Source organism: Malurus melanocephalus, unplaced genomic scaffold (assembly GCF_030028575.1).
Source record: "Malurus melanocephalus ecotype Western Australia unplaced genomic scaffold, MMel_1.1 scaffold_108, whole genome shotgun sequence".
Lineage (NCBI taxonomy): Eukaryota > Metazoa > Chordata > Aves > Passeriformes > Maluridae > Malurus > Malurus melanocephalus.
The window spans coordinates 1,373,480-1,390,768 of NW_026623340.1; the positions used below are offsets into that span (position 1 = coordinate 1,373,480).

The 17,289-nt window shown below is 41.0% G+C and overlaps 1 protein-coding gene across 1 annotated transcript in view; it reads right to left on the minus strand.

Annotated features, from left to right (window-relative positions):
* Positions 1-17,289, minus strand: part of FNDC3B (fibronectin type III domain containing 3B) — a 171,717-nt gene that overhangs the window by 115,357 nt on the left and 39,071 nt on the right. Inside the window, exon 3 of the mRNA XM_057369416.1 lies at positions 12,480-12,555. Coding sequence (XP_057225399.1) covers positions 12,480-12,555 — 76 coding nt within the window. The remainder of the gene's footprint in view (positions 1-12,479; positions 12,556-17,289) is intronic.

Here is a 17,289-nt window from a genome sequence, read left to right on the forward strand (position 1 = left end):
AAGCTGTTGGAATGAAGAGGAAGAGAAAAACTCTACTAAAAGTGCTGTCATTGCTCACATGCTAATCCAAAGCCACTCACTGCTCCAAGATCCAGTAGAGAATGAAGTTTGTCCTCACACCCTTCTGGTCATAAACAAAAACACCCCTGATCTGCACCACCACCCACACACAAACATTCACAGCCCCATTAGAGAGATTATTCTGGTGTTTATTRTCACAACTGGCTCCAAAATAGGGTGAGGTTGGCTGTTCAGTGTGGTGTTTACAACAGSACCACAGAGCAGGGACCACAGCTACCCTGCACTACCAGGGAAGTGACAAAGACAGCTACAACAGCTTTGTTTAGACACCTCTTCACTTAGTGCATTAATTAATTAAGCAGTTTTAAACCATTTCAAGGAAACACACTAAATTCCCCTGTATGAAGGAAAGGGAAAAGCCTTTTACGCAGTAATTGCACTGTACCCAAAAGCATTTTGTAAACCAAGACTCCTTGGCTGGGAAACTACCAGGAAAACATTCAATTTGTGTGCTAAATAATGTCACTGTTAACAGGGCCACCAGCTCAGGAGCCTGCTAGCCAGGCTGCACACTGAGCTGGCCTTTCGTAAGGAGCAAATTCCAACAACACTCAAAGTGAGCTGTACCCTGGCAGAGCAGACAGGAGCTGGAAATAAAGGTATAAAGAAAGATACTGAATACCCCTTGCAAGTATTCTGGCTTAGGTGATCTTTTACAAAGACTTGAAGACTTTTACACAGCAGAAGGAAGAGCCATGTAATATTTTCTGMAGGCTCCAGGCAGTTYCAATGGACATGTGACACAYGTGACATGCAGTGAAATAAAGWGTCTTTAAAAASACAAAGGTACAGAATGAAAATKAATAGAAAAAAAAGGATCAAAATAATTGGACAGTTTCTTGTTTAGCCTGGAGAAATCTCTAAGGAGTCCTCACATCTGCATATGCTCAGGTGTCAAACCATTTGGTACCAACAGCCTCACATTAACCTGGGGACAGTCACTCACATTAACATTAATGTGTAGCCTCACATTAACCTGGGGACAGTCCTCAGCCATCCTCTGCAGCCATCACAGCCACTTGAAACTGTTAATGCATTTCAAAAAGTACAGAAAAATATATACTGGCATTTCTGTCCACCAAGGATGGGCACACAGATGACTCTGGAATAATAACATCAACATGCATGTTCATTTTCCCACTGACAAACTCATTACCTCTCTAACCCAGCCTATTGTGACACGTTAGTTATCAGAGAAGCTCCTAAGAACACAGAATATCCCAAAAGAAAACTTCAGGAGAAGCTTAATTAAATAACCGATTATTCTTCATGTTTAAAATATAAATACATGCACGTACACTTCCATGTGACAAGCTCCCCGGGGAAAAATTTGTAAAATAAGCATAAAGTGTTTATTTAACTCAGAGAAGCAATTAAACCATTAAGAAGAGCTCAAAGTAGGCATTATGCTGATTATCCCTTAATTACGTGCATTCACAGCAGTGACAGACAAACTGCAACAATAACAACTATGTTACCATACTCATTTTYTCCTGACCTGGGCACATTCTGCAACAAATCCATCAGCAATGTATATTGGAGCTGATTTAAGAGTGATGGCTTGYATTGTTACCAGCATGGAGATATCTSTGATTGCTGCCCTGAGGACYGAGTTAAACATGTCTGAGTTTACTGCAATACAAACAAAGCTATTTATTTATGTGCTTCTCACCATACAGCACGCAATGCTAACGAGAGTCTAACTCCAATTCTCATTTCTCTACCTCTCTGCCCTAATTGCAGAGGGATAATTAGGGCTGCAATGGGCTCAGGAGCCCCAAGGTGCCCCAGGATGGAGGCAGAGTTTGGTGTGAGCTGTCAGGGAAGTCCAAGGGTGAAATGCCAGCTGGAGGAACCACGCTGAGGATCCCAAACCTTCCCTTTCAGCTTGCAGATGGGGGTCCAGCTGCAGCCAGCAAATGACCAGGTCCAAAACACCCCCGTGGCTGCAGCTGAGCCCCCCAAATGCAGGAATTTGAGCCGTTTTCCCACCTGGAAGCAGGCACATCCCCCACGCTGGGGCAAACAAAACCATTCCAGAATCCCCTGGCACAAGGAACCGGCAACGCGCTCCGCTCCAGCCCTGCCAAGGCGTCGAGTCGCCAAGAAAATTACAATATGATAGTCTTAATTACACTAATTGCGTTTCCTGGTATTGAGGCAGGATTAATATAGTATTTCTTATGCTAGATTTCATAAACACAATTGGTTTCAGCTTAACTCTTGGTAATTGTATTTCACAGTTCTTGCAAACAATTAGCCGCCAATTATGTTCATTCCGTTTTGCAGATGACTGATAAACATTCCAAATATCAGAACTTTCCCTCAAGGGAGGCAAATTACTTCTAACTTAAGTAACCTTAATGAAGCCTTCAGTGAAAATCCTGTGGGCAAATCACACAKTGGTACTTGCTTGCCATTTCCATGCTTGAACCAAGGATTAGAAAAACTTCTACTCAAGAGAACAGCCATGGCTGGAATGGCTTTGGAGAGCTGAGTAACCATCAAGGTGATAAAATGACCATATTTCAATACAAATAAATATATATTTGAATAGATGTATGCATGTTTATACAGCTGTACAAATCTATTTTTATATAAAAGTATAATAACATACTTACACAAAGACATAAATACACACTCATCCACTAATACCTGGTTTAGAAATTAAACATATTTGAGCTAGTGTAAGGCTACAGGTGCTGGGAACTGGACTGGAGGGACCTAATTAACATCCCACTCCCACCCTACTCACACAGCTCCATCATCAAACCRAAGCACTCACACAATTGAGAAAGGCAGGCATTGTGTTTCGGTCCCCTCTCCAGGCACAGCTCCAACATTCAGAACAATCCAGCCAGAAATGTTCAAAAATGTTATGGCGAGATAATATCGTCTGCTGAGACAAAAATAGTCTTTTATCACGTTACGCCGAGGTCATCTGGAGCGACCTCGCCGGGATGGCATTTGAAGAGCCTCACCCTCAGCAGCAGCAGGCAGGAGAACCAAAACTCCTTGAGTTTCTAGGAATTTCAGGCTGGATTTTCATAAAAAACATAGTGTAGCCTTAAGATGCACATCACTTAAAAAGTGAAGCTTGGATAAACAGCACACAGATAGTTATAGACCRAATGGTGACTTATAAAACTCTGCTTGAAAGTTGTATGGCCAAAAAAAAAGAAAAAAACCAGGTATTTTGAGCAAAAACATTGCAAATCTTGCTTGGCCAATGGTGGCAATACCAAAGTCTTCCCACAACAACAACTTTTTTTTTTTTTTTTTTTTTKACAAAGCCATACACACCAGGGTTTCTGCACAGGTTCCTTCTTCCACGAGCCCTTCACTTGCCAGGAGAAGCAAAAATAAACCTTGTTGATGAGTAATTTGCAATCCTTCCCATACACACTGAGTTAATATGGCTCTGTGCTACCAAATACTTTTTAAGATCTCCTATATAGGTCATACTGGCAGAAAATTAACAGGAACCCAGAGAGGAAGGCACTGTTCAAATAACCTATCTACACTCAAATACTTCCCCATCTCATTCCCAACAGAAGCAAGAGAAATAAACTTAAAAAAAACCATATAAGCCAAGAAAAAAAAATAAAATCACAAAACACATCATCAAAACTGTTATTAATACTATAATCAAGAAGGAAAAAAGTCATAAGCAGTAATCAAACCCATCTTATAAACAAAGCATGTGCAGAACCCTGCAGCTTTACATTATAACACATGGGGTACATTAATAAAAAACTAAATTGGGCAAATTATGACAGAACTTGATCTTTTGTTGAACATTGAAAAAAAACCAACAAAACTCCCACTCATCTCCAGGAGTAGCTTKATTTTTAAGTAGTATATGAAGCTCTTTGACCCTCAAAGAAAGGAAAAATCAAAATTAAGTCTTGTGGTGTTTAAATGAGTAAATTACAGTGTAGGTTTATTTGTTTCTAGGATATTTGTCCTAAATAATTTGGAATATTAAGTCAGAGTCTAGAATTACTGTTAAACAGCTATTACTGATACAACTGGATGGCAGTCTACACACTTTGAGGTTGTCCACASTTATGCAATTTCACACTGGTTAATGTGGTTGAGTGGGCTTTTTCCTTCCCTTTTTGTTTTGAAGCCAGTGATGCTTTCACTGCAAAGCTGACTCAGCAATTTATCTCTGTTAATATCTGTTCTTCAAACCTCTATTAATAAAAGTGTTCATGACACAGAAAAGGAGCTGCTGATGGCACAGAACCCACCCCGTGGCAATGGCCACAAGAAAACACTGGTGCAGAGGGAACAAACAAGACTCTCAAAGATATGATCACACAAATTCTATCTAAATATAGAAGGAGTTAGACTGTCAGAGTGAAAGCTACCCACCCCCAGAAATCTGATAACAGTAGAATCAACAGCTGATTCAATACAAATATCCTTTCAACAACCACTATGTGATTTTTTTTTTTTTTATGATGAGGGTTAAGTACAATTTAAAATTTAGCAAAACCAACAATCCAATTTACATTCTTTACCATTTAGAGTCAAATCATTGTTATTACTTATCCAAGTTGAGATTTGTTTCAAAATTAGAAATAAGAAGCATAATTAATAAAAGCTCTGCAAAGATTCCAAGTGATGTGCTTCATCTCCATCCCCAACCCACATCTCCTACATGAACAACAAACACAAACCAGAATCACAGACATTAAAGAAAAAAAAAGTGTGGGAAAGTAAATATTTGTCTGCACTGAGGAATAAAGGAATTTAATAAGGATAATAGAAAAATTTCATGATTCTTCTGGTCAACAAATATAATTACTTCAGATTAAGAAAGCTGACTACAATTGCCTTGCTAATTCAGAACTATAGCTGCACTAACACACTGTAAAAAACTAAAAGCACTGACTAATGGCTTTGCAATGCCTGTAGCCTGAGCAAAGAATGTGGATCTTGGACTTTAAAATCTTGCCACCATTGACTGGAATGCACTGGGTCCACACTTGGAGGATTATCTGTGTTTGAGCAGGGCTGACCCAACTGCAGCATTCCTGCACATACCCATACACTCACACAGCTTCCCTGTGTTTTGGGGAGAGATCCAGAGAACACTGGGAAACTTAAAAATTGACAGGATGCTGGTACAAGACAGCCTTCCCAAAAGGCCWTGGATGCACCACAATTCCTGATTCTGTCACACATAGATGGTTCAAGTTTTAATGTATTTCTCACCCTGCTGCTGACTCAGCCCCTGCCCTTCTCCTCCTCTCAGAGGCCAATTTCCAAAATACTTCCAGCCTTAGCTGTATCGCTCTTCCTTTCTCTCAGTGTGTACTACAAAACAGTCACAATTTAGGATTTGGAAAGATTAAGCCAAATTAGAATTTAGTTACGTGCCAAGTTTCTTTTTCCTTTTGTCTTGTGTCAGGGGAGTTATAACAAATAACGGCTACCAACTGTAAAGAACCAGATATTCCACCCAGCAAAGCTACAAGTGCAGGTGCATCTGGTTCAAGATTTAATCACACACATGCAAAATAAATTTCCATAATTATTCTTCGCATTATCGGATTTAAAATGGAGAAGCTAAGATTATTCACACAGTAAACAAAGCATCCCATTGTTTACTCTTGGCTTCTTACATGGTTTCCTATACTTGACTGGGGTGTGCTAAAAAAATAAAAACCATGAGGTAAACAGAGAATGGTGGCATGATCTCACTGACAATAACATGGGGAAAATCTACTCCAGGCTGGCAGCCCTTCRCTCTCTCTTACAAGATTTCAACAAAAGGTTCACAAAGACATGAAAACCTGAACRTTATTTATTGCACATGAAAGGAATAAAGGATGCATCACCAGGACCAGTTTTCTAAGGTGACTGAACATTAAAAGGGCAAAGAGCCCATCTCTGACACACAGAGATGCAGCAAAAACCACCAGAAACAAGAGAGTGTGAAAGGTTCCACTGCAAATTCTGATATCTTTCCAGTTGGGCAGCAATGTGAAAATAAAACAACAGTATCTGTTCTGATTATATGATTAACAACTGGTAGACCTTTCAGAAAGCATGGATAACACYCCCACAATGGATCACACCTCAACAGGAAAGGTACAACTGAACCCAGGCCTGGGGACGTGCCTGGGTTACAAAGCTGATTTGGCTGAAATTGAAGTGACCAAAGCCAGAAGATGGTGACAATGCCTCTAAAGSATGATACTGACTCTGTTATATATATTAAAAAAAAAAAAACATATTTGGGCAATACAACAAAAGTTGGTTAGACACTGACATGAGACTCTTCCCAGTTAGAATTCTCAACCTCAGCTTTGCTCTAGAGGCTGCTTATGCAGATAATTCCTCATTTGTCCATTAATAGGAGCAACTTTAACAAATCAAAAACTTATTTGTGCTGATATAYCAAGGAGACCAATGGGTATTGCACGCCTGGCTTTTCCATCAAACACTAAATCCAGACACCAAGTAGCAGGAGTCAAAGTAAGGTGATGTAAATGAGGAGTAAGAGTTATGTTTTAAAACTTAATAGGGTGAGAAGCRCCCTTGCTGGTAAACAGAAAGAAACTGAGCCAAAACTTAATAAACAAAGTGTAAACAAAAGCCAGTTAATACCAAGAGCCGTGCTGTAAAACACCACCACACAGACTGCTCTGCTCCAAGCCCTAATGACCAAAACAGTCTGAASTGAAACTGCATTTCCTACAGAGAGTTTTCCATCCCCTGCAGCCAGCCTGCCCACCAGCACRTAGGTGGAAAGAGCTGAAACACTTTGCAGAAGCAAGGAGAGACAGAATCAGAGCTCAGCCTGCATCTCACCCCTCCCTTCCCTGACACATTCAAGYATGTCCATCCTGTCCTGCTCCCATGTACCCATGTCAGATGTGTCCCCAGAGCCCTTCCCATGGCCCAGGAATGTGCCTGAGCACAGCTGCAGCTCCCAGCTACCACCAGACAGCAGATACAGGTGGCAAAGAACAATATTTCTTCCTGCTTTGATGAATTTAATGTTCTGACCAATGYAGTGCTTTGCAGCATATTTTGAAAACAATCATGGAATTTTTTCTTTCAACTTAACCAAGGCCAAATTCTGATAACTCAGGAGATGCTCTGGACAGAAGCAGAAGCAGCCCAACTCCTGGCTCTCTCCAGCACACAGGTACTGCCTGCCTGCAGKGCCCAAAGAACCTCCACCTGCAGATTTTTTTAAAGTATAATTTCAGCCTGCTGTAAACCTCTCCAAAGCAAYCTGATTCCAGGTGTCCTGTCCTTTCATGTTAGAGTGAAACCACACCAGGTCCACCAATGAGCAGCCCAGCAACTCTCTGTGTGCCTGCAGAGCCATGGAGCAGGTGCTCCCAGCTCCTGGTGCTCCAGGGAACTCACAGCACTGGAAACACAGCCAGCTACCTCAGGCTGCATTTGTTTGTTCTGTCTCCTTAGGCCTCTGATGTGACATCCAAAATTAGAGGGGATTCTGTGATTTCTGTTCCCTTGTGTGTGCCCATCACCTCTCTCAACCCAGCACCTTTGTCCCTCCACAGGTATCACTCATTTGCTCACACCATGTCCCATCTATTGTCAATTCTTTCCTTCCCTGCAAGAAACTGACTCACTTCCTCAYTTCCAGCCTCATTCCACAGAGGAAAAAAAAAATACACACTTTGTTTGGTTTGCTTAGAATATACTAACAGCCTTATTTCACTGACACACACACTCTTCCTACACAAATATACAGYTGTTAAGCCTTCAATATTATCCATTCCTTTGCACTACCATACCAAACCACACCCAGCCACCAAATTAAAGGAATAATAATTCCAGGAAATCTTTCATTTGAGAAACCACTGCAAGATTTTTAGCATACTTCTGGTCTTTTTCTTGAGTTGCTCACTATTAGAGCCAAAGAAAAAGCAGCACTGAAATTTAATTCTTGCATTCTTTGTTTTACAAGACAAGAACGAGCAAAGACTTCAAGTTCAGCCTCAACAGCAAAACACTTGAAAACATCACTCAAAACAAGTATCAGCATTAGTAAACTATGTTTTTATCACATTTCATTTTAAAATGTTACCACCCAAAAGCAATTTAGGTCCTTGTCTACAACACAAGATATTTATGCTCCAGCGTAGCTACWACTCCTCAGTGCCATTGCACATCTGTACCTTGTCCTTGAATAAATCACAAGAGCCAGTTTAATGCAGAGCCTTGCTCACCCTATGCAAGGGTGAATTCCCCCTGTTCAAGGCCAGAATTAAAGCACAATTTCTTTCCCTTTGCATATTTGTTTTCTTTTCACGCAAATTTTGTTCTTCAGTATTCCAAACCTTGTGCTGACATACAAGACAAAGAGTAGACCTGAGTTTCAAGAGAGTATTTCCAGCAGCATGGGTTAGGCAGAATTTACCAGGAATTCCAATTTTTTATTCCATCAGCTGCTTTTCTGCTACCTCTTCTTCCACCTTGTTAGGGGCTTTTTGCAGCTTTACATACAAACAGAAAATTCAGTTTGGTTTGTGGCAGAAAATGAGATCCAGCTCGAGGACCATTTAGATGGATGGCAACAAAAAGGACATTTAGCAATAATTGAGCAATTCTGTGTGATCAATGGACAGAAGCTTTGTGCAGGCTGCATATTCTGAACACTCATATTTTCAACATGTGGATGACAAGCAAGGTCAAGTGACACCAGAATAATCATTCTGTCCATGTTATTCATACCACAGCGGGTATGACAGCTTGGCATTATTGCCTTCCAGRATGGAAGAGCTCTGAACAGATTCTCAAGTACAGCTTCAATGCCCCAAACTATGCACAAACTGTGAGTTTTTAAAATGTGAACGACACAATTCTCACAACACAGCAGCAACACAAGTTCCTACCAAAGGTCTTAAGATATTGCCTAARAAGACTAGGCTTTAATCAGCCACTAGGAGAAAGGTGAGTTTCCTGAACATGTCAGATTCACACGCAATCTATTTATTCTGAAATTTAGAAAGCGGAACACTTTCTCTTTTTTTGAATTCAGGGGTCTGTTTCAGTTCCATTCTGCAGTTACCAGATCCAGGTTTTTACCCTGGTTCCTATTTCATTTAGTGGGGTTACCACAAAGCACTAGCTAGGAGCAATCTTTAACACAAAGGAAATACAGGTCCACAGTTAATAACTGACCAAAGGAATGGCTGAGGACATGCCTTGCCCTTATCCTCTTCTTACAGAGCTAGCAACAGTGAAGTCCCRAGTTTCTGACAAATTAAATGGAAAAATGTGAAAAGGAAATGAAGTATTCAAAGTATTGACACATTTATGAAGTATTCAATATGTGTCTAACTRTATGAAGAGCAGCATTTAAAATACTGATAATAGAGCACATCCACRTGTTCCATCTTCCAAAGATACCAGATGAAGATCCTAAATCAGCCTCTCCTGAGCCACCCACAGGGACAGTCAGAGCCCCAGGCTCATTCTGGGTGTCTGGCAGCACAGGGTGAGGAAAGGTTCCCCTGAGATCCCCACAGTCCCAAAGAAATGCCACCAGTACTTGGTCATTAACATCAAATGGATTAAAGGGAGCAAATTCTGGTCGTGGAATCACACTTGAATAAAGGATGTGCTTTATTTTAATAGCCCAGGTGGGCAGCACCACGTGCCTCCTGCCCACACAGGCAGCCACAGAGCACAGGCTTCTACTGGAACCAGCTTCTAGCAACCATTAAAAAATTAATCTCAATTAATCCCCAACATGCCCTTCCTTTATTCCTTTATTTGGCTGTTGCTATAAAGGCTACAAAAGTCACATACCACAGCATCTCTTCTATCACATGGGACRGAGAAGGCAAATCCTGAGGAAGTCMGACAACAACAMAACTCCTGCTGAGAGCACCTGGAACTGTTCAGATGCTTCCCTAAACAACTCAACGTGTGGACTGCACTCAAGGGCTGGATTTCTCCAAAAGCATTTTTTATGCATTTTTTATTTTATTTATCTTCTCTTTAAATCTGTCTTCTCAAGAAAACCACAGACTCTCTCCATGCCCACTGACCAGCTGAACWTCTCCCAGCCACCATCATTTCCAAGAGCTGCCCTAATTTAGGATCACTCCATGATCTAGGGCTTATAAATCATTGTCTTAAAAAAGTAACCTCCAGCTATGTGCAAAAACCATGAAGAGAGCACTTGCTGCAACACCTTGCACCCTCAGTCACAGATACATATTTATTCCAGTTTTAAATTAAAAATAAAAATACACCCTAAATGAAGTTTTCACTGATTATCTCACTGGTGCAACCCTGAGGAACTGGGARAAGTTTTTATATCTGAGATTTCTCCACCACTCCAAAACATAAGAAACATTCAAATGTCCATCTGCTCTTTCTGGTTTAAAACAGTGATTACTCAGTTAGTGGCTAATTACACTTCAGGGTGTTTAAAACAGAGGCTATTCCACAGAGATTTTCCTCWAGCAAGTGTCTTTCTTCCAGCCTTGATGAGGCAAATGGAGATTTGCTAAGTTGCCTTYTCTGCTGTTTTTGCCTCAGTCCTCTAAAACACACCATCACCACCCATACCACAGCTGGGGAGACAAACAGGGTTCTGGGCACAAAGTGGGGCTCACAGGTCTTTCAGARCAGGCTCCAGGAGCACAACCTGAAGACCTCATACTGCTCAAAAAGTCATACACAAAAAAGCAATAAAAAAAAATAAATTATGCTACATAAGCAAAGTTAGCTGTCCCTGCAGAACGGTCACATGCCAAAGGGAAGAGCTTTCGTATGTCCTGAAGAATTTAGTATTACCAAGCCYGACATCTCAAGTTTTTATTAAGAGTGTTCACTCCCTGAACTCAGGAGAATCACCCAATTTGTAATAAAGCAGTCCTTCACACTGTGAATATTCACAAGTGTATCTTATGTCACAACCCTGAATACGTGGCAGTAAGGAAAAAGTATCATCTATTCCACAGGGAGCTACCAGCTGAGAGGCACTGCCCAAAAAGAGACTTTCATGCTGCCTTAACACAGTGCTAAAATTATTCCTTATCCTGCTAATCATAGTGCAATGTGGGAGCATCRGAAAATGCATGATTATTGTCCAAGTGCTGCCCTATGTATAGGGAATACATTAACCTTTAAACACACAAAACACYCCAGAACCTTTAAACACACCAAATACTCTATCACAGGAGAGAAAATAAAGACACTTAAGTTTGGTGGAGCAAGGGGGTGGGTAATTTCCAAGAACACTGCACACAAAATAAGCCTGTCTTCTATAATAGCCTCAGAGCACAAAAACAGAATAGTCACCAATCCAAATCTTAGTGTATTTGCAGGCTGATTACAGCATCCTCAGCAATAGATCACTATTAACATTATTTAAGTTCCATAATTGCATAGCTTTACCAAAAGAAAACAGAGAAAACACGACAGCAATAGACTCAGGTGCTTTCCTATGTTTGAAGCATGTACGTAATTCRGCAATAAAAATATTTTACACTAAAKWAGGWTCTGAAGCTTTAACTTGAAAAGAATACCAARAATTTTCAGGCCAAACTGAAAGGGTGTACACAAATAAACATGAGCCTTGGCAGTCAATATTGCAGCTATAGCAAATAAAAGAAGACAATCTTATGCGAGAAATTCTAAATCAATTTTATGAAAGACTGCTGATGAGTACCAAACAAGTCCCATTGGCACAAACACATTAAATTACTGGGAATACAGAACCAGGAGGTTTCAAGTTGCATTCATTTAAATACACTGTCTGAACACCACTTTGAGCATGAACAAAATTATAAATAAATGGGGTCATAATTATATTTGTAATGGAAATCTTTCATGTACTAAACCAGAATAAAGCATTCATTTCAAATAAAAGGAGTAGCCAGCTTTATTCCTCTGTTAATTGCCACATGGACMAATTTCTTACCACACAGCATGTTGSCTATAAATCTCAACAAGCAGCTTTAAATTGCTGTTATTATTGCTCATCAAGACCAAATAATCCTGGATGGTGCTCAGGGAAGCTTCTGTAATGTCTATCTCAAACAACTATTAATTCATCATTTCCATGGGGATGGAACTTCAGGCAAGAACCACCCACTCCTCCACTGTTTAAATTGAGGGGGTGTCAGAGAAAAGGTGCAAAGAGGCTGCAAGATGGGGCTGATAAATAACTGGAGRGAGAAATCCTCCTGGATTTCCAAGAAATGCATGACTCACTCTGAGATATTCAAGTCCTAGAATACAGAAAGCAGCCACGTCTGCAAGTTTTCACTCAAACGTGTTTCAGTGCATTTTCAGAGCTGCAGATCATGTTTTGGGAGATATGACAGAACAGGTATTCCACAAAGCAAAGCAATGCTCATCCATATATTTCTGTATCCTCTTACCTTGGATGCACTGGAGGGTTCCATCCTCAGCCCTTATTGTAAAGGTTTCACCTGGATTAACTTGAACCAAGAAGACCTGCAGAAAGAACAATAAATATTTGTTTCATCTGATCTCCAGAAATTCAAATTTCCCCCAAAATAGTGAGTGTGTTATCCCTTTTCTGGAAGGGTGTGAAGGCAGGGAAGGAACAGACTGGCACACTGCAACTGTGGGTACCAGGGTCCAAAAGCAGGCAGGGACCTCAAACCCACCTACTCATCTACATTTTAAGAGCTGAAATGAAGATGTAATTCAACTGCATACAGGTGAGAATTATGGCTTTGAGGTCCACACCAAAATCCTGAGGGTGTGTTTAACTGGTAGAGTTAAACTCATGGGGAGTTGATCCATTAAGTTTTTAAAAACAGATCCTTCAGCCTTGCACACACCAGATCTCAGTTAAGCGCACACACAGCTCAACAGCTGCACAAAGAACCAGCAATGAACTATTATTAACAAATATAAGATTTTTTTTTATAATAAAAAGATCACCCTGTTCTCCCATTGCTGAATTCTGCAGATGATGGGAACACACAAGGACCAGGAAGCACCAAAACATGTCCAAGTTTAGGGCACGTTGCATCACCTTTATTAATTTTCAGGTGTCTGAAACAATGGGTTTAAAACTTATGATTTCAAATTCTTTCTGTAATGGACGGTTTCACTGGGAACTAGGGACCATTTATCCCTTTTATCACCTTGCTGCTCGTGAAACTTTTAGTAAAATACTTTAAACACACTTCTGCCAACCATGCATTGTCAGAAATTCAATCAAGATGTAAATTAWATTTTCACTTTGTACCAAGATTAATCTACATATTTTTTGTGAAATCTCTCTCTAAACTTAGGTCTGGTCTTTATATTCTGGGTCATCTGCATGCAGAATTTAATCATTCAATCTGGAAAGAAAGAATTTGAATTCATGTTGTGTTTCTGAATTCTTTAAGCCAAATGYATAAGATAATTATTACCTAGATGACCTTTTGAATTACAGCAGTCCTACAGAAACCTATTATTCCACCAACATTTTTAAAGCACAAGCTGGAAATCAAAGAAATGACACAYGAAAGCCATTATGTTGTCTGCAACAATAATTTCTGGGGGAGCACTGATCAGGGTGGATCTGATCCAGCCTACAGAGCACAATAAATGGTTCAGAAAAGATAAAAGGCACAAAGCCATTCCATCCCTAATCTCTAAACAATCAGCATCTAAGTGACAGCGTTTAAGTGCTCTTTTGCTATGAATAGGCATGAATTATCCACCACAGGACATGGGCATCAGGTCAAAAGAAGCACAGAGCAAAGCGATGTCATCAAGCTTAATAAAAAAACCAAACCAAAACAACCAACAAACAAGAAACCAGAGGCCAAGAATCATAAAAGTATTTCATCAGCTCATTTGAATTACGTGTCTAAACCAACAGCTCTAAAGCTGGTTATTCACCAGCAAATGTGATTTATGTTAAATCAGAAGCCCTTGCACACCTTTACACCTTTGGAAGAACTTGGTCCAACTCCTCAAACACGAACCCTAAGATTCATGCCCYACGCATGTGAAGCTCCAACTTTTCCCTAAAACAGAAAAGGGGGATTCCTCCTCCCACACAAGGTACATGCCTACCCCAGAGTCACCAGAAGATTTACAAATTCCTGTCCCAGGAGTCCATCACCAGCACAAGTGTCCACATTAGCACACCCACAATTGTCCCTTAAAAATAATTCCTTGGGGTTCTGCATTATAAAAAGATGATATCCCCAATCACAGCCACTGCTTTTGATCGTGAAAATGAAGCAGCATCATCCTTGCCTGATCACGTGGGTTTTTAACACAAACAAATTGTTCCAGAAACAAATTTGTTTCCTGTAGAGCAGCAGCCACACAGCTTTGTCCCCCCATCACAAGCCTGTGSGCAGAGCCTGGGACTTACATACAGCAGCTTCTATTAAAATGTTACAGATATGAAAATAACTCCAGATGCTCAAATCAGCCACCTCTGGAGCTGAAGAAAACATTTACAGGCTGTTGCTGGGGGAAGGCAGCAATATCAAGAGCAAACAGGAATAGGCAAGGTGTGACTGATATGGGTCAACACTGGAGCAAGGGCTGGGCACAAAGGGAATTTGTGTGACCAAAGTGGCCTCAGACCCAGGAGCAGCAGCCAGGCTCCTCAGACCCTTCCACAGGCTGCAMATAAAAACCCAGCCCTTCCTTTCCAAAGATGGGATATTGGGGTTTTCCYCATTATCCATCCCACYACCYCATYCCCTYTGCAGTCCCCCATGCTGCACACAGSCCCCAAARMCACCMAGARCTGCTGCCAAACCATCAAAGCCACTGGGTRATATTCCAGCCAACACCCCTGACTGGTCCCAGTTGCCTGGGACAAATAATGCCAAGGCCCACTGCGACTTCTTTTGTTTATACACACTGAAGTGTATAAAACTAATTCCATGATTTACTTTTCCCCACGTCCTCATAAACAACAAAACCATATTCTGCAGCCTGGAACGCAGCTTCCCTCTTTCCTTTCACACAAGGGATCTTCATGAGAACGCCTCGTTTCTAAAGGTTTTAATTAAAAAAAAAAAAAAACAACTGAGGGAAGCAATAAAAAAGTGTAACGATAACCTCTCTGTTTTATTGAAAACAAACCCAGATGATCTTTAATTGTGCTATGCCTCTTCCAATATTCATCACCCCGAGCATGCACATTTATGAGATGAGAAGAGAACTTGAAGGGTCAAGTTTGGAGCTCTCACTGCAGGCTGGCAGCATCTCCAGGGTGCGGTCTCATGGCCGAGGTCACTCCAGCCCACTTTCASTCCTCCCATCCAAAAAGCTGCAGCATGTGACAGCTGGGAGCAGGGCGTCAGCAGCACAATCCCAAAGGCTTTTTCTTTTCCCTAAAAAGTACTCTGATATTTAATTCAGCAGTTTAATCCACTTTGTGCTGAAGCACAGCCTCACCTGCAGCACCCTCAGATAAAGCCTGTTATCTCCGTAATGCTCTTTTTGCATTTCTTTTGCATTGAAGAATGTCATTCTGTTTTATTGAAAGTCATGTTTGTTGAGTGATGAATGTTACTGAGTTGCATAGCTACTATAAATATTTATAATCCCACAGAGCACGTCCAGACTAAGTTTTCAAGACAAGCCAAGCACGTGTCACCCGTGCCTCCCTTTTTTCTCACTATCCAACTCTCATGCCCAGTGGAAACAGGGGAGGAGACTAAAGAAGCTGCTCACAAAGTTAATGCAGGCATAAGCTCAGGTTCAGGAATAAATTAACTGAATGAAGTTCTAGATTGGATATTGGGAAAAATTTCTTTWCARTGAGGGTGGTAAAGCCCTGACACTGGTGACCAGAGCAGCTGTGACTGCTCCATCCATGGAAGTGTCCAAGGACYRGTTGGATGAGGCTTGGAGCAACCTGGGATAGTGGAAGGTGTTCAGCTACATCAGTGGATGCAGTTSAGCCCCAGTGCTCACTTACAGTATCCCCCCCTTACAAGAACATTTTCCTCACTAAGGTTAAACAGTCCTTTCCAGGGTTTAAGCTTATTAAAACCTTGCATTAAACATTTTCCAGCGTGGTCAATCTTTCTTTCCCATGAGATGTATCATGCCTCATCCAGCTGGGGAGCACAGTCACAGCTTCCTCACAAATGCTTCAAACCATTACAATTTACTGCATTTACAATTTCTATGGTGTGTAACTTATGGGATTCATTGCACCTTTTGGGAGAAGAGAATATAAAAACAAAACACAAAAGAAAACCAATCACTTGGATCTGTTCTGTCATCTACTTTAAAGGACTGTGCCCCAGACCCCAATAAATTTCCAGATGCATCCCACAGGAAGGATCAGGGAACTCACACCATTCTGTGGGCAATATTCTTCTCAGGAACACATCCCTCAGTCATACAGAGCAGGTAAACTAAACATTTTCAGTCTCTCTTCAGTAAGGAAAGTCAGGGAACATGCTACATCTTAAAACAATAAAGCTGACTTTTAAAAATGAATACTTCAATAACAATGTCTGGGCTTAACTTTTTTTTTTTTTTACTGGACAAAAAAAGGCATTAATAAAAGCATGAAGCAATTCAGCCAGTTTAACATGAGTGCCTTTCACAGCAAAACCCACAAGTGGCAGAYCCTGAACCTCCAAATTTATCACACCTTAAAACACATGCCAAACTAGCAGTAAAAAAATAAATAAATAGACTGAGAAACCATGAAGAAGTAACTCTAAATTTTGGCACCAAGTTCATTCACTCAGCTCAGATGCTGTGGTTCAGCACAAAATCCAGCTACGTGCTTTCAGTCCCTTGCAAGGTGCACAGACTTGTCGTGCTACAGGAAGGTACCAAACCTTGTTCCTCATTCAGCTGTACTCCTGTCTCCCTCATTGAAAACCTGTGACCCTAAAAGACAAGAACAAGCACACACAGCTCGACGTGCACTGCCTGAGCTCGAGCCAAATTGTGAAACCACAGGGTTGGTAAACACACCTTTACAAAGAGCAGGCAGGCAGAAAACCTGCTACGCCTCTGCAGGTGCAGGGGGTGAACCAAGCTGAAATARAACTTCCCGAACTAAACAGCCCAACATTCTGCACAGATGGGCTGCAGCACAGCTAGCTGCCCCTCTGCTTTGTACTCAAGCTTTTTAGAGCTTGYAGTGGAGTACCTACAGGAAACCATTGAAATTCTTGGACCAAAAGGTTAATTATCGCTCCCTGAATCCCCAAGGGAGTTACAAGTGGA